At 41.9% G+C, this 17,893-nt stretch overlaps 3 protein-coding genes across 6 annotated transcripts; 2 read left to right on the plus strand and 1 right to left on the minus strand.

The window, feature by feature from the left end:
- Nucleotides 1–502: 502 nt before the first annotated feature.
- Nucleotides 503–8,095, minus strand: ythdf3 (YTH N6-methyladenosine RNA binding protein F3). 2 transcript variants are annotated; one of them, XM_028569688.1, is made up of 6 exons: nt 7,915–8,095; nt 7,594–7,817; nt 7,150–7,174; nt 6,752–6,831; nt 4,793–6,478; nt 503–1,527 (listed from the first exon to the last, which is right to left on the minus strand). In XM_028569688.1, the coding sequence occupies exons 2-6, from the start codon at nt 7,615–7,617 to the stop codon at nt 1,504–1,506; spliced, it is 1,839 nt and encodes a 612-aa protein (XP_028425489.1). In that variant the 5' UTR covers nt 7,618–7,817; nt 7,915–8,095; the 3' UTR covers nt 503–1,503. The 2 variants fall into 2 exon arrangements, with proteins under 2 accessions (XP_028425489.1, XP_028425490.1); XM_028569689.1 differs by lacking the exon at nt 7,915–8,095 and having other exon boundaries at nt 7,594–7,908.
- A 1,015-nt stretch (nt 8,096–9,110) lies between these two features.
- Nucleotides 9,111–12,776, plus strand: abhd10b (abhydrolase domain containing 10, depalmitoylase b). Its single transcript, XM_028569662.1, has 5 exons — nt 9,111–9,259; nt 9,730–9,916; nt 10,575–10,686; nt 11,751–11,888; nt 12,007–12,776. The coding sequence occupies exons 1-5, from the start codon at nt 9,166–9,168 to the stop codon at nt 12,346–12,348; spliced, it is 873 nt and encodes a 290-aa protein (XP_028425463.1). The 5' UTR covers nt 9,111–9,165; the 3' UTR covers nt 12,349–12,776.
- Nucleotides 12,777–12,882: 106 nt separating this feature from the next.
- tagln3b (transgelin 3b) lies at nt 12,883–17,827 on the plus strand. 3 transcript variants are annotated; one of them, XM_028569665.1, is made up of 5 exons: nt 12,883–14,311; nt 15,194–15,425; nt 16,276–16,450; nt 16,579–16,681; nt 16,788–17,827. In XM_028569665.1, exons 2-5 carry the CDS (start codon nt 15,246–15,248, stop codon nt 16,927–16,929), a joined length of 600 nt encoding a protein of 199 aa, XP_028425466.1. In that variant the 5' UTR covers nt 12,883–14,311; nt 15,194–15,245; the 3' UTR covers nt 16,930–17,827. The 3 variants fall into 3 exon arrangements, with proteins under 3 accessions (XP_028425466.1, XP_028425464.1, XP_028425465.1); XM_028569663.1 differs by having other exon boundaries at nt 15,228–15,425; XM_028569664.1 differs by having other exon boundaries at nt 12,883–15,425.
- The last annotated feature ends 66 nt before the right edge of the window (nt 17,828–17,893 follow it).

Raw genomic sequence — 17,893 nt, forward strand, 5'->3', positions numbered from 1 at the left:
GACAGAAAATAGAAATACTCAAGTAGAAGTACCTCAAAATTGTGCTTTAGTACAGTACCTGAGTAAATGTACTTAGTTACTTTCCACCACTGCCTGTATGACCATGTCCTTGTTACACATTTCAATATTGGTTGTTAACCCTGCAGTTGTACTGTGATTCAAACCCCCTTTAGGCTGGCAGGGCTGCCTCCCACATAGCAAGCATGTTGATGTGGTGTCATCTTCAAGTCTATTTATTGTACACCTTTGACTATATGGCCAAACCCTCCCCCCTAAACACCAACACGTTACACTTATTGTTAGTTATATGCTGCAATGCAAAGCAGATGTGGAAGTGGAGCTGCTATATACACTCGCTTATTTAGAGGCCCATTTGCAAATAGAAAAGGGAGGATCTGCTTGTGCTGCAGGAGAAGAGTTTACATCGGAGTGTGTGATTCTGTGAAGCACAGAAGTAATGCATACATTTCTGAGGCAAATGAGTAAAAACACAAAAGCACGGTTTGCGCTAAAAACATGGGTCATTTTTATTTAGCTAGTGAGTTACCTAGAGGAGAAAACTGGCACATCCTTGCAGTTGATGTCTTGCCGTTTTGGGGGAATCCCAGTCAAGCCAAGCAGGAGTAGTGATGGGATTCTCCCAAAAGTGCTCAGAGGACAGACAGTCTGATTGAGCCTGAGGTACGGTAGAGTACATCAACATCAGAGCAAAGACCGTCTACCACAGGGCCCAAGGAGGCCACCGCTGGTTCTACAAGAGCAGCAGGTTTCTCCTCAGACAAATGCACTTCAGAATGACAGAATAACGAGAAAAAAAAAAAAAACAAAGATGTGCACTGGCCAGTGCTTGCCAGCCTGCTGCATAATTGTAATCTTTTGGTACACAGAAACAGATGTAGAAAAGGAAGGGACCAGGTAGAGGGAGGATACATCCAATGATTGGCATGATTGTGGCTGTTTCCTAATTATTTTGTCCCACCTGTCAATCATCCAAACCTCTGTCTGAGGAGGATCAGATGGCTGAATACAGATTCAAGTAATAGATGAATTCATACAGATAATCTATAATTATCTTCAGGAGCTGAGGAAGCTCACCAATATCCCAAACATTTGAGGCATTAAAAAAAAAAAAATTACAAATAAGCCTGGTGAAATCTTCTGACTACTTCTGTTAGTCAGTTAGTTGCTCACAAACAAAATCAAAGAAGAACACAGTTAGAGAGTTAAGGGTATTGGTAGAGGCCGTTTAGGACTGAAAGTGCTTTAACCACAGAGTTTTTAAAAAGTGGTTTACGTTCTTTTTCTTGTGAGACAGCAACACAGGGTTTGATGCACCAGTCAACAGATACAGATGAGTCCATATACTGTCATGTTCAAGTGTTCAGATACATTGTTGTCTTGAGCGGAAATTTGTGAGAGCCTTTCCTCCTTGTGGTTAAGCAAATTTTGTTTAAGGTCCTACGTCATTAGTGTTGCAGTTCTAGCAGAGAGCTTGCTTGAAGGTTACTGTTTATTTCTATTGCGCTCCTGGCGAGAGAGAAAAAACAGAAAGAGATAATCAGTAGATGGTACTGAACAAGAACAAGGGACACAAACAAATGTAAGCAGTAGCTAAAATTAGTAAAATATAACAACTTAATGTTTCATTCACACACTCTTGTCACATCGTAGGAAAGCACACTGCTATCGCCAGATGAGTGACAACTTTGTTTGGCTAATTTTCTGTAACCAGTGTATGATGAAGGCACATTGGGTGGGTGGAATTAGCAAGCTGACATTAGCTAACGAGCCAGCAGCAGGCAGTTCGAGCTCGGTCACTCCACTCCCCAACGTAGGGAGAATTCTTTGCGGAGAGAACGGATGACAGGCCGGGCGAGGAACAGTCTAGTTAGCCATCTCCCGGGGTCCACTGTCGTTCTGCGGGTAGTGAAGCAGAGGGGACGTAGGCTCGGTTCTGTTCTGCCGCTGTTGATTCCGGCAAGCGCTGTTTGTTGTGGAATCGTAGCAACGTTTGTATCTGGTTTCCTTTTTTGAATGACAGATTACAGCCGCCTGCTAGTATGGACAGTTATTTTCTCTTATGCAGGCGCAGAACGTATGTGGTATTTGGCCACTGGCTGTAGTCTTTGCGGTGTGTTCCAGTGCAAATTTTTGGCTAATACAAATGCAACGAAGGCAGATTGTGGCATCGCCTCACGTCGGCCCACTAGTTCCTGGCCATCGGCTTGGTGTGTCAGGGCCTTTAGAAGATGTGACACTTGATTTTTGAGTCCTAAAGGTGCACTCTAGTGTCAGAGATGATCAAAAGCCATTTATGAAGGCGATTGATATTGATTTGACTCATTAGAAAAGATGTATCGAATGAATGCCTTTTTGTGTCTATCTGCACTCGTACCACTCGGCAAATCTCATTAACTACTTAGGATTTATTGAATGTTTCTATTTTGAGTACATTCAAAAGTGTTTTTGAATTATACATCAAATATATTATTTGTAGGGAATGAGGTTAACAGTATCTGTCAATTTGGGACTGATGTTGCAGTATGATGTGCTGCTGAAAGTAAACTAAAAATAGGCTAAATGTTTTCCCATCAATTCTGACTATTTGAAAACAGCGGTCACTTCAGAAGTCTAAAACTAAATGCATTTTTCATGTCATGTGTTGTTCCATTTTGTACAGTTTGACTTCCTGTTCTCTATGGAAAGTACTGGTTTCCAAAGCCAAATTATGTTTTATAAATTTCATTTACAAAGTATTGCATCCTATCTATCTATCTATCTATCTATCTATCTATCTATCATCTCAAAGATTATATTCCAATATGAGCACAATTTAACTTAACTTAAGGACATCTCAAACAATCATGTAAAAATAAAAATCATGATTTGTCATTTACAGAAAAAAAGCATTTACAGGCTCCTCAGTTGAAAACATTGTAGGCATGTCTATAGCTCACACTGTTGATATACTGAGTTACACTACACTGGCAGGAAAACTAATCAATCACTAAAGTAAAGATACCTTTACTTTCTCTGTTTAGTGTTAAAGTGTTAAAATAAGTGAGACACAGCGCAAGAGAGTATCCGCTGTAAGAAAATCAGAGAAAACGCCTCAGGTATGTACGAACCAAAATGTTCAGATGGGTTTACACTGCAGCCACTACACTAAGCTTGTAGTAACGCGGTTGGCCTTGTGGATAAACACAATGTGCTTACGCAACGAAACATAAGTAATCACAACGCACCTCAAATATCAAATATGCAAGGGAGTGTCATGAATTACAATAAAAGAGGAATACAGTGTCCTTTTTGAGGAGTGGTTGTCTATGTCAATGGTCTGGGAAAAGCCCTGTGAGACCAGTGTAACTCTATCCCCAGAATGGCTGCTCAGACTGGGCTGTGGCTCTGGGGACAGCAGGCTGATATTCACCCTAACACAGCATGAGCTTCCTTATAACAGTGCATCCAGGGGAAAGAAGGCGCTTACCTCTAAGTATTAATTGCCAAATTAGTTATGCTAATAAAATCCTGCAAGAACATTTAGATCCAAAGTTATCTTTAAAAAAAAAAAAAAAAAAACACTTGGGAAGGTGTTATAGTGCAGATAGCTGTGCTGGTTTGACACCTCTCAAAGTTCGGGAAGGACAGGCCAAACAATAGAGAACAATTAACCTTGTCAGGCAAAGGAGGGTGAGGCCTCGGCTGGGCCGATCCTGTCATGTAGGAGGTCAGGGCTACAAAAGCACCACAGCGCAACGCCTGCACAACGCAGGATGAAACAGGCTTTCTACTGACAGGTTGTTTTCAGAAGCCTGAAAACATTGAGTTGAAATATTTATGAGAAAGTAACCCAGCGCATATTAACAAGGTCAGCACAGAGGAGTCAATACAGCATCAATGGAGCACCAGCAGTGGGGGAGTGGGAGGAAAGGAGGGAGCGGGTCATGGAGGGGGGAAGGGGGGGGTTCTAAACGCAATTAAATTAGCATACTGGTGAATCTAAGACTGGATGCAGCAGAACACTAGCAGTGAGAACATGTTATTCTCTGCTTGGCTGTTTTTCCACAGCAGTAGCATCCCACAGAGTTTTTACCACTTAGACTAACATTTGTGGTACACCACTGTTATTACCAATGCAACATATTTAAGTTTCCCCTCGGAGGACGCAGGCTTACACAGACAAATGCAATCACGCATTTTTATCATGTATTTTACTGGGAAACATTTCTTTTTAAATCAACCATTTAGAACATATGAGGCAAACTGTACCAACTCTGAGGTACATTGCAGCCAGCATGCAGGCCGAGGGCTTATGTTGTTAAAGACTAATAAAGCATGAGGAGCCTGTGGAAAGAAGAGCGGCTTGGCATTCAAAGGGAGATCAGAGCCTACATCTGCCTCTGTCTGAAATGAGGAATGCCAGGAATGTGGGCTATTTCAGGAAACCTCTATGCATCTAACTCCACTTGGGAAGATCGTCGCAATCTCAACAGCACAAGATGGCTGATGAAGAATCAGGGTTTCCTGAACCTGCCTATGAGTAATGGTAGCATGTCAATCTGCTGAGAGGCCTCTGGGGACTTCCATTCACACTGGGCTGCAACAGGATGTTACAACCTCTGTCTAAAGAGCAGGTGGAACAAGATCAGCTGATTAGTCTCTGGCTACAGCCTGTAGCAGTGACTCAGGGAAAGCAACATACCTTTAAAGGGTAACTAAACTGAACCGTCTCATGTATACAAACAAGCTATTTACAGTTGACAGGGCTATGTCTTATGTAAGTTTATCTCACCTTCCTCAGAGCCTCCTCCTCTTCCTGACGTTTCTCATAATGTGCAAAGTCATCAAAGATTGAGGTGGTATGCTTGTAAGCGGCAATAATTTTAAGCACTTGTTTGGCCTTTTCCAGAGGCACTTCCTGAGTGTCCCTGGAGTTGGTCACTGGCTTGTTGTCATTGTTCTCCAGCCGGATGTGTCGCAGCTGGTTGTTGGGCACATCTTTGATGAACGCCCACTTCACCTCAAACTTGCCCTTCCACTTGTCCTGAGACCAGACGCCTGCATAGGCATTGTAGTCCACCGGTGAGCGCATCTCGGCCACGCCACAGAAGTGCCCACTCCCGTTGACACTGAACAACAGATACAGGGGCCCCTTGTTGCCCAGTGAGCGGTAGGCACCATCCAGACGCTTGTTGCCATGTTCTGTACTGCACCAGATAGAGTACTTGATTGAGCGGTGGATGTCATCTTCAGAATAACTCTTGATGATGAAAACGCGTCCATTTTTTAAGTTCCAGTCAAAGTCTTTGGGGTTGTAGTTGTTGAGGGCACGGAGCTTCTCCAGCACGGGATGCACTTCTCCAGAACAAGGAGAGGCACTCAGTGGGACTCCCCCACCCAGACCAAAGCCCTCACCCCGGTTCCGGGGAGCCACCCAACGATTGGGGGGTGGACCAGGCTGCTGGGGTTGTTGCTGATGAAGGGGATGTGGGGGGCCAGGTTGAGAGGACAGGTGCATGTGTGGAGGGCCAGGTGGCATAGGCTGGGGGTGTTGGGGGGACTGGAGAGAATGGAGCTGGAAGGGCTGGTGTTGGTGTTGGTGTTGATGTTGATGTTGGGCCTGGTGTTGGTGTTGGTGTTGGTGTTGAGGGGGCAATGGGTTCTGCAGTAAGGGCTGGGGCTGAGCTAGGAGAGGCTGCTGCACCATAGGCTGTGGAGGCATCATAGTCTGAGCTAATGGGGGCTTGTTCAGGGAGCCTTTATCGTCCCAAGTACCAATGTTCATATTGTGCTTTATGGGGGGTGGAGGAATGGCGCCTCCCCCCATCCCCATGTTGGCTTTGGGTTTGACCTTGGGCTGTGGCTTGGCCGGCTTCTTGGCAATGGCTGCCCAGGAGGCAGGTTTAGGTGCGGACGAGCTGACCGACAGAGGGAGGCTATTGGCTGCCATACTGCTCATACCTGCTGTGCCTCCAAGTGGTGAGCCCACGGTTTTGGTGACAGCTGCCACCATGTCCGTACCCAGTTTTAAGCCCGTCATACCTTGCTCAATGCTGTTCAGCACCGGGACTTTAGTATGCTGGGTGTCGCTTCCAAAGCCTGCCTGTCCGTCCGTAATGGCCCGACCCAGTGAGCTGGGGGCGTACCCATAGCTGTTACTGTAGACTGAGCTCTGCGTGGACTGACCCTGAGAGACACTGGTACCCCAGGTGGAAAAGTCTGCATTACCAGGGAAGAAGTTGAAGCCATGCTGACCCAGGAAGGGAGGGGTGTTCCCCAGGGCACCTGGCTGGCTGAACACACCATCAGGGATGAAGTGTGGCTCGCCATTGCTCATCTGTCCATAGGTAGTTAGGTAGGGCATAGGAGGGTCGCCTGCTGTGGACCAAGCGGCCTCTCCCAGAGAGTAAGGGAAACCAATGGATGGAGCATAGTAGCTTGGCATGTAGGGGTCAGACATTTGTGGATAGCTGTTACTCTGTGAGGCATAAGGAGAGACAGTTAATGTACTATACATGATGACAAGTAATGAATTAACAAATAAGCAAATAATGAAACATGATGACATCATATTACGAACAGTAAAGATAGAATGTGAGTTGAGTTATAGGAACATTTGTCACCTTTAGGAACAAACAAGAAAATCACAGTGTCCATAACATGAGGTTTTAGGGTAAATACTGGCCACAAGCACTAGGTGACGCATTGTCAGTCTGGACAGAACATATTATGGTTTATTCTATGACATTACCTGATTTGTCTGGCCACTTAGATAAGGCTCAAAATCATCATCATTCACACCATCCTTTTGATGCATTGATCCGTTTTGCACTAAGAATGGAAATAGAAGACCGTAAATCATATGTACTGTAAATGGGAGTCACAAATAGTTCAGGCTCAAGATGTCAGCTCATTATGTTTGGTCATAGGTGTGTAGTGGTCAAATCTAAAACATGACAGGATCTCAGTGTGGTGTAACATTATAAAAACAAAGGCAGAATTAGGTCAACAATGGGAACATAAATAAGCTGCAGTTTAGGTTACAGTTCCAAAGCACTATCACTAAGCGGATAGCATGTTAGCTAATTAAATCAATAATAAATAAAGAGGGCTTGTACACCATTTAATCGTCCATGTTAAAAGCCTTACCTTTATTTCCTTGTCCTTTAGGTCTCTGAAATAATGTGCAGCACAGGAAAAAAAGAGACTTGTCAGATCACGACAGGAAACAAGAATCACACAGAGAGCAGGCTGTATCCTCCTCCGTGAATAAATAACAGTCGATAGTAGTAGCCTAGGCTAAAATCATCAGCCCGGATGTTAACATTTAACTACAGGTTGCTTCGCGTTGTTGACCGGATGTCAAACGCTCTGACATCCAGTAACTAAACGGTGCCGCAATGGCAACCGGCTACAGCTAGAGTTGGTTGGCAATACAGTCGGCCTACGTTACCGCTAATAGCTACAATATATCAAAGACTTTTTAGCTTCTTTGATCTGGCGTGCCAAACCAGATCAAACTGTTGTCGACAAAGTTTCATTCGCCGCACGGCTAATACATTTATAGCATATTTCGCCTGTCAATGCACGAACCTGATCGACTGTGGTCGCAGACATCCTCCAGGAACCGAAATTGATAGCTGTTTGTGAGACTGTCCACTGCTTTCTCCTGCCTCTATTTGCACTTGGGTGCTTTCCTGGCTCGTCTCTCGGGTTGTCCAATCACTCTGTTACGGGTACAAGGCGGCGTTTTCCTCCCGTGGTCAGATCTGACGATGATCTGATTCTTCTGGTTGTTACAAACGGCGACTTTGTGTCTGTGGAGAAGGCGTCAGTTAAAATGTACGATCTTGCCACAGATGGTATTGTACAGTCAATCTGAAACTGCCTAGTGTCTTACTGGAATATCCTTACCATTTTCCACAATGGCGGACAGGCTTTTTACTCCCGCTTCCGTTCCGTTCTGCTGCTCCGTGACCTTCCGCCTGTGACGCTCTGAGTCATGTTACAAACTGACACTTCACATGACAGTCACAAACACACAAGTTCACATTATTCTTAATCTTTATACCGAAATAATCTTTTTACCGAACAACTGTTATCCTATCTGATATCAAAACAATAGTGCCCTCTGCATTTGGGAGCCTCTTTTAGCTTAGCCACCCAGTAATGCCTGAATTCCCATGTGGATAAAATAAAATAACAATAATAAAAAAATAAAAAATAAAATGCATGCAAAAAGAACACTACTGTAGTGTAGGTTACTGAAGTACAATTTTGAGATCATTTTATTTTCTGCTACTTTCTATTTATTTTCCACTGCATTTCAGGGAGAAATATTGTAGGACTACTACAGATTAAAAAAAAATCTAAACCTATAACTTATAAAATATGCTATCTGCTATAAAATAGGCTTATAATACCACTCAACGCCAACAGGCTTCCGGCTGCTATTAGGCTAAAAGATTATACATATTACTAAAGTGCAGAAATGTAGTAGGCCTACATTTATTGGTATGGGATCTAAGCATGGGTAAAAAAAAAATGTTTTTAATGGTATGATTGCTAAAAGCAAGCAACTCCACAGAAATGGTGGAATATAGGCTACCTGCTACATTTAGTCAAGTAGGCTACTACACTTAAGTTGGGTATAGTCTTGAGGCATGTTGAAGCTATTTTACTTTTTCATTTTTTGCTACTCCACTGCATTTGTCTGATGGCTGTAGTCACCTTCTTTTGCATATACAAAACATATGGTCAGATAATAAGATATGATGAATTGTGAAGATCAACTGCCCGACAGTATATTAAATCAGCTACAACATTAAAAGGCTGCATTCACATTTATGTATCAATACAATTTAATTAATAATGTTATAATAAAGCATTGGGAAAGGGCCATTCTGGCATAATTTGATAATAGTAGGCCTACTTACGCAAAAGTATGAATGCAGGACTGGAGTATTTCTACTTTTTCACTGTAGTATTGATACTTTTACTTAAAAGATCTGAATACTTTCACCACAGAGCTGTGCTGTTTGTAATGTAGGCCTAATGGACTACAACCATAGATGTAAGAGAAAGACTACAACTGATCATAGACAGTATACTGATGTGCTCTGTGAGTGACTCTCGCGATACTTCCTTAGTGGGTCGCGGAGCAGTATGGCAGCCGTCGCGCTGAGGTCCTGCCGCAGAGGACTTTCACATATTTTAAGCAATGGAGGGCTCGCAGCTTTGTCTACACAACGTCTGGAAGGTTTGTTCAAGCCTCCGCTGTGGCACAACTAATTAACAACGTTGAAGTCTCAAAAAAGGGTATTTAAACGCAGAGTAGGGGGTGTGGCTCACACAGACTGCGTCGTCTTAAAAATGTAGGGCATAAACGGTTGGGGGTTTGCGCTTGTTAATGCTTTTGCGCCGTCTACATTGATTCTCGTAGTTTATAAAACCGCTTAAACATTAATTGGCCTCATTTTGTTGCGTATGTGGCCAAATGTTTGGTACCTTTGGTCGATGTGAAAAAAATGAGCATGCTGATCCCCAATATCCATGCGCGGTTTTTAAGTTTGCGTCAAAAGAAGCCGTGTCTTATAAAATGGAGTGTGTGACATTGTATTTAGCTGTTTGTTTTTTTTAGCAGTGATACCGTAGGCTAGTACTGTGAATCATTTAACGTTACATAACACGTTTCTCCATAGCAATAATACTTTTCACTGTGTCAACCAGGAGTCAGGAGACACAAGTCCACAGTTCAGTATGCTTCACGACCAGACCTTCCCAAGCTGGCCTACAGAAGAGTGAAGGGGAAGAGCCCAGGTGTGGTCTTCCTCTCAGGATATGGCTCCAACATGAATGGGCAGAAAGCTGAGGCACTGGAGGAGTTCTGTAGGTCACTAGGGCACGCATACCTTAGGTAAGCCATCCAAACACACCACTGACGAGTGTGCATACTAAGACCATGCCATGCTCATTATTTAATACTAAATACAGAATAGATCAGATCAAATAGACATACCTCATACATACAGTGTTGGTCTTCAATGTTCATAGTCTTGGTTTTGAGAAACACCTGCAATACCTTCAAAACAAAAAAACTTTTGCGCTCAGCAATTAAACTTGATTCATATAGCTCTTAATACTCAACACAGATGATCCAAAGTGTGTTACAGATTTGCATGAGCAAAAATAAAATTCATGAAATGGAAAAGCTGCATGCACTCACCACACACCCACGGTTACACTTCTACAGCCTTGATCAAATAACAGGAGAAGCACATGTAGACAATATTTAAAACCGTTTGTTGACTGAAATATCAGTATTAAAAAAAAAAAAAATACCATTCCAAACCTCTCATTGTCATTCAGAGCATCTAATCCTGAGGTGATTTAATATAAAAGGCATGGCTCCATCATACTGAATACTCAAAGACCTCATCTTATGTTCAGTGTAGTATATTACTGATTTACTGTACTCATAATGTCTTAAACAAATCTGAACTAATGGCTTTCATGGCTTGCCTTTTGTTTTTACCTTCTGATACCCATGGGCTGCTCTATTTATGTTTTCCCAGGTTTGACTACACAGGACATGGGGCCTCAGACGGGGTGCTATCAGAAGGAACTATTGGTACCTGGAAAAAAGACGTCCTTTTCGTGTTGGATGAGTTAGTAGAGGGGCCACAGGTAAATATTGCCTAGGGTCATCATGCCTCTTTGCAAGTTTCTGGTGTTTAGTAATCAATGAAGTTATACAAACTTTGTTCAATTGGGATGGGAAATGAGTCAGTTCCCATTTAGAACAAGTTTAATGTCAGAATTCATGCTCTCAGGAACGAACATTTTCTTTTCATGTGAGACTTGGGTCATGAAAGGAAAACCTCTTGAAACGTATGGATGGGATTTAATGAGCCGGAAAAGAATGGCAAAATGCAAGAATCTCAAAACATTGATTTCAGTTGAGTTACAATTACAGGGTTGTAGTTGTTGAATATACATGCATTAAGTTACAATAATATGATGTTTTTTATTTAACTTATAGCCAAATGGTGCATCCTCCCACAGTAATACAAGTGTCTCTTCTAAAATCAACCAGTAAAAATGTTTAGATACTCAATGAGAGAGCCACACAGGCAGCCTGTGAAAAGAGAAACCAAAATGAAAGTGTTGTGCAAACACAATATAAAAATTCTAATGTTAAACTCAGCCTGTAGTTCTACTAGCACCAGTGAATTATTGCATTTCATTTAGTTTTTAAGTTAAGCTTGCCCAGACCCACTCTCAGTTACAACTGAGAAGGGTCTGGTGTCAACCAGGCTACAAACATCCAAGTCACGCAACAATATTCAAAACACATTTTTTGAGTGGGTGGCGGGGCTTTAAATGTTTGTATTATATGTTAATCATCAAGCAATACAATTTAACAAACCAAAACTCATCTTGCTCTCAACAAATTACCAAAAAAAAGGGCAACAGCGGAATCCATGATATATAATTGGAATAATTAAATCAACCCCCATTTTTTGTATTCATTGTATGTTCCTCTACGTCTCCAGAAGATGGCACTGTGTTACCACATTTGTGGTCTCATTAGTCTTCCACTACCATGATTGTTCAGCAGGAGTCTGGTGTTGTCTTTATGTAGTGTTTTTTTAATGACATTTTTTATATATTATTTTTCATTAATCAGTAGACCACTTGGTCTTTTTTTATTTTATTTTACAGTCTATGGTGTTTTTGCATACTTGTAGATAATGGTGGGTTCCAGTATAGGTGGTTGGTTCATGCTGCTTGCAGCCATTGCAAGACCAGAGAAGACTGCAGCACTGGTGGGCATCTCCACTGCTGCTGATCACATTGTCACATTGTTCAACTCTCTTCCTCTGGAGGTAGGAACATATAATATTATCACATATATCACCTTTTTTAGCATTCTGTTTGAAACTTTACAGGCATTTACATTTAAATGTTTTTCTGAGTTGGATTTGTTCATGTTTGAATGTGCAGACACGCAAGGAGTTTGAGGAGAAGGGGGAGTGGACACTGCCCACCAAACACTCAGAGGAGGGTCATTATAAGTTTAGCATGGACTTTCTGAAAGAGGCAGAAAATCACTGTGTGCTCCAGAGTCCCATCCCCATCACCTGTCCCGTACGGCTCATTCATGGGCTCAAAGATGAGGACGTCCCCTGGCACATCTCCATGCAGGTTGCAGAACGCGTCCTCAGCCCTGATGTGGATGTCATCCTTCGACGACATGGCCAGCACCGCATGTCTGACAGGGATGACATCAAGCTCATGGTGTACACTATTGATGATCTCATAGACAAGCTGACCACTCTGGTCTGAGTTAGGGATGGATGAGTGAGCATGAGAGGTTGCTGAGATAAGGAGAGAAGGACTGTGTTTACTGGGAAGTCAACCTTCAAGAAATTTACCAAACAATGGCATGTTTGTCTGCCAAATATGACCTTTCATCCATCTCTGTTTTTCTCCCCCCGTACTTTATCTGTCATTTGAACATGCTGTTACAGTGCAAACTACTTTAAAAGGGAGCTTTCCTGCTAGCTGTTCCCTTATATATTCAGGTTGCATTTGTATGTGTTCCAGGTTATCATATGGAGTGTTAAGTTGGCCTTAATTAGGTCTGCGGTTGATGCTGTGCCAGCCGCCGTTCTTACTGTTCGACTGTTTTCCCCTCCCGCTTTACTTAGAAACATAGTTTTCCTGTGCCTTTTTTAATCACCCTTTTTGGCCAATAAAACCTCTGCACACTAGAGTGCAGGTCTCCGTCTGTTACCACATCTAACCTAACATAATCCACAACAGTTTTTATAAATTAAATGAATTAAGATATTGAAATGCATACACAATACTAAAGTTCTAAAAGTAGTTACAATTTTAGGAAATCTTTTGTTAAAAGTTAAGTGCTCTAGAGTGTTGTGTTTTTTTTATGAAATTGTCAAAATCAGACCCCAATTCAAATCACCATGATTACTAAATGGATAAAAAGGGTATTTAAAACTAGGACATTTCTTTTATACAAATCCAGATGGAGTAAACCGTAGAACACTGAAGAAAAACACAATTTGCCAGGCACCAACATGTCAACACAACGAATCGTGGTTCTATATTATGAGTCCAAATCATCAAGGGTCGTTGGCTGCAGCCATGGGAGGTTTGTGTTTGTTAGAACATTCTGTTACATGACTCCTCATACCTGTTGGCCTTTAGCCATAGAGAGGCCTGCTGAATGGAGCCACTGGACTGTTGATCATTAACATGTGATTGGCCACTATAACCGCACTATGCTCAATGGAGCAAAACCAACCACTTAACTGCAGCGGTGACCTTTAACTCATGGTTGAGCTATGTAGTCAGTTATATTGTGTCAAAACTAAAGTCAAACATCAATTTATGGGAGCATACAACACGACAGCCGTAATGCAAGCAGAAGAGCTAGTGCAAAAAGGCATTGCTTATGCCGATGTTCTACTATGGGCTCCCTTTGCTATAGTTTTTAAATAAAGCATATTTTTGCACTACAGATATTTGTTTAGCACCAAAAGCTTGTAAGTACTTGTCTTATTGTCTAGCTGTGTAAAACAAGGCAGCAGACTTTACATATTGAGCCATAACACTGCAAACAGTATTTCCCTTATATAACATTTATCCACCACATTAAAACTCATAATTTAGTAAGCGAAAGAAAAATGTCTCATCACTGAAACTAAGAGACTGATGCTGTAACAAGCCCTAAGGCTTAGTGTTTGCCTTTTGTAGAAGCCAAACAAACTAATAAGTCAGGAGGGAGACCGGTTAGAGCACATATTCTAACAAGATAACCTAAGCAAACATCCAGTCTGCTTAAGTACAATTGAACAAGTCACTGAATCTACAAGTCCCAGTGACATAAAAGGGGGATTTTAAATTGTATACAATGGGTTGATGTCCAGCATTAACTTGGAAGTCTCATCCAAGAGTTTAAAAATAATTAAATTAAGTTGCCACCGTCATGTGCAGGTTTGCAAAGGGTCACTTCATGCTGCCTAAAGCTGAGCATGCACCACAGTGACCACTGTACGGAAGCGGTGTCACGTCGCATTCTGTATTGAGACTCTCGGGACCCCTCCTTGGAAGCTGGCATATAAAACGAGTGACCCGCCCCTCCCGGACAAATGAGATCCAGTCCGGCCCCACGCGCCTATGCTGCGCTTAATGGATGCTTCAGCAGTTCAGCATCCTCAGCCCTGCCCAGCTCAGCGGAATTAACACTGTGACTCGGACAAATCTGACGGCTCTCTCCTCTTCAGTAAGTGTAGTCTTTATTGAATAAAACAGCTTTGAGTGCATGACAAATTGGATATGTTTATGCGTCCGATTCCGTGTCGCAGCTAGTGTGTGAGCTTTGCGCAGTTGCCTTTGGGTTTGTTAAATGTTTATGTTTTAATGCAGGATGCGCAGCAGTGTGGTGTCGTCACATTAGGTGGCGGGACTTTTTCTGAATTTACTGAATTTAACTGACAGAATTGCGCCCAACAACAGATGTAGTAAAGACACTGAATAATAAACTCAAACCTTTAAATGCGGCACACAGGGCTGACGTAATTTAATTAAACGGCCTTGCAGGCTAAATATAGACCTGTTGTACAATGTATGAATGCATGTTTTGTAAGAAGGCAAACTTTCTGAAAATAGCCTACATGTGATTATTTAATTCGCGTCATGATGATTGCCAATTGGAGGTCATACTTGAGCCATCATCTTGTGCAGCGCATCACTGCACACAGCGTGCCGGAAACTGGCTTGGCTGTTACCGTAGCAACAAGAGGGCTTGTCCCTGTCCGGGACAGCATCCATGGACCACACCCTTCCCTGCTAAAGCTTCCAGGGATGCGCCTGGGTGGACTGCTGAGCTGTAAAGGGAGAGACTAAAACCTGTTTTTTTGTTTTGTTTATTATTATAGTGCTCTAATGATATAGATTTTCACAGTAGTAAATGGAAAAAAATTAACTCTACAAAGAATTGTAGTTATCCTGAAGCCATTTAATCAGGATACAAAATAGTCACTAAAAACTTACTAATTTACTAACATGTTATTGGAAATTTATGATGAGTTTTTTGTCAGAATATTTTTGTAGTAGGCCTAATGCTATTTTAGCCTCATGTGTAGTTGCTATTTGTTTTCTTCAGGGCTACTAAACACTAGGCCTATATACTGTACTAGAGTGTTGCGAGAGCTGCCATGGCGAACAGAGGGCCCAGCTACGGACTGAGCCGAGAGGTGCAGGAGAAGATCGAGCAAAAGTATGACCAAGACCTGGAGCAGCGGTTGGTGGACTGGATAGTTGCACAGTGTGGAGGAAACCTGGAGAGGCCACAGATGGGCAGGGAGAACTTCCAGAAATGGCTGATGGATGGAACAGTGAGTGGCTGCAGTACCTGTACTTAAAATAGAAGTTACCATTGAATTATTTAAGATACAACATAATAGAGCTCTCTCAGAAGAGCCCATGAAGTCAAAAGGCTAAAATAAGCAACCAGATATACGGTATGTGCCCAGTTATTTGTGAAAGCTTCAGTAAAGAATAATGTTCTGCATTTATAGTATTGAGATATTATATTTTGAACTATTTGGAATAATAGACCATTATCATCACGCCTAACCGAAAGAGGGGTCCAACTGATAGTGTAGAAAAGAGGACTGTGTTTTGTCTTACTGAAAAATCATTTTCAGCAAACAGTGAGTTTTAAATTGCTAACTGTTTTGGTACTTGCTTTGTAAAAGTAGAATTTTGTACCTGGTCATTCTGGGACCGTTTGTTGGAAAACTCCTCTGACTTCCCTAAAAAATGTTGGTATTATAAGACTTAATTGACAACCGATTATAAAATGGACCCTGCATGATACAGCAATATCCTCTTACTGTACTTGACACTCCAGCTGACTAATCATTCAGAGAAAGGCAGAAACATCAATTTCTGCACCAGCAAGTTACTCCCCAGACAATAACACAATGCAGCCATGAAACGTCACATTTTCACTGACGGAAATGACTCTCACATTTATAAATGCTATTAGCTTTTACAACTAAATCTGAATGCCTTTTTATACCCCCTTCTCTTGGGGCAATAACAACAGCATAACTACCCCTAACTACCCCTAACCAAAAATAAAAGTGTTAGGGTAAACTAAAAACCACCACTGTCATTACTGTGTGGACAGTGTGTCAGTTTAATATGATCAAGTCAGATTTCTGACCTCCTCTGTCGCAGATCCTCTGTAGGCTTATCAACAGCCTTTATCCGAGGGGGAAGGAGCCTATTAAGAAGATCCCAGACACACAGATGGCCTTCAAACAAATGGAGAAGATCTCTCAGTTCCTGCAAGCAGCTGAAGCTTATGGAGTCACAACCACTGACATATTTCAAACTGTGGACCTCTGGGAAGGTAATTTTACCTCTGACTCCATCTACTGCTGGAGTGATATATATTTATTCATGTTAAAAAAAAAAATACGATGATAATTACTTTTCACTACATGTCATGACAAAATGATCCTTTTGTTCTGGCTATAGGAAAGGACATGGCAGCAGTGCAAAGAACTCTTATGGCTCTGGGGAGTGTGGCTGTCACTAAGGACGATGGTCATTACAGAGGTGACCGAGACTGGTTCCACAGGTAAAGAGAGACCTCACTGTAACAGAGGAACTTCACATTTTCACAACTGCATGCCCATAATGCTTCATGTGCCTCTACTTCACCTTATTCTGTTGTTTATGTGTAGGAAAGCCCAAGGGTATCGGCGAGAGTTCAGCCAGGAACAGCTTCGCCAAGGTCAGAGTTTGATCGGCCTGCAGATGGGCAGCAACCGCGGGGCTTCCCAATCTGGTATGACGGGCTACGGTATGCACCGTCAGATCATGTAGACCACTTACTAACCTGCTTCCCTGCTTCCAGACCTTGTTTTCTACTAATACCACAAAAGGTGTAGCCCCAAAACCCCCATATACTTTGTAGCACCTGCCATATTAACCTCAGTTTCCCTGGAATTGCTGCTTTCCCTAACGGAGTGTTCTATCTTTTAAAAAAAAATGATGTCAAATGCTTTAGATCTTCTTCAAACTTTTCGTCCTGTTCTTCTCTACCCTTTTGCCATGTGCTGTTCCCCTTGTAGCTTTGTTTACTTCCCATGTCCAAATTATTACTTAATGTGAAACTCAACATCAATTTAGTCTTGCGTTTTAAAATCTCTATACAAAACAAGCCATCAGTGTTATTCACATTTTAAATTTTAAATACTGTAAGCCACTGTTACAACATGCTATATGCTATTTATTTGTATTTATATATACTTTCATTCACATTTATCATTGGTCACTGTTTTAGTATGATTTGTTACTGTCAAAGTATTTAGCCTTAAACCTAATGGAACTCGACGACTGACGATGTCTCTGCTATCTTGTCTGAAGACTTGTTGCAGTACCCTCTGTAACCAAATCAACCTCACGTTGGGACTGGTTAAGGGACTACAGAGACTGGGTCCTGATATATTGGCCTCAAATTATAAATAAGTTGCATTCATTCTGAGCCATACCCTTGTTATTTGTTTGTTAGATTACATCTTTGTCCATGGTGTGTCCATTTTGTGTCCACGCAAGTAAATGTGCAGCAGCCAACTTGTATGACAGTGAAGTTTCCATATCTGGTGCCAGGTAAAGTCATTGCTTGAATGTGTACTTTTATGTGTTGTCATGTTTATATTTTTAAATATATTTATATCTGGAGGCTTGTGAAAAGAACTATTAAAAAAATAAAGTATGTGAACATATATTTGTGTCTGTTTGTGTAACACAAGCTGGGTGAAAGTCAGGGGTGTATACTGTGTTCTCA

The sequence above is a fragment of the Perca flavescens genome, chromosome 22 (assembly GCF_004354835.1).
Source record: "Perca flavescens isolate YP-PL-M2 chromosome 22, PFLA_1.0, whole genome shotgun sequence".
NCBI classification, from domain to species: domain Eukaryota; kingdom Metazoa; phylum Chordata; class Actinopteri; order Perciformes; family Percidae; genus Perca; species Perca flavescens.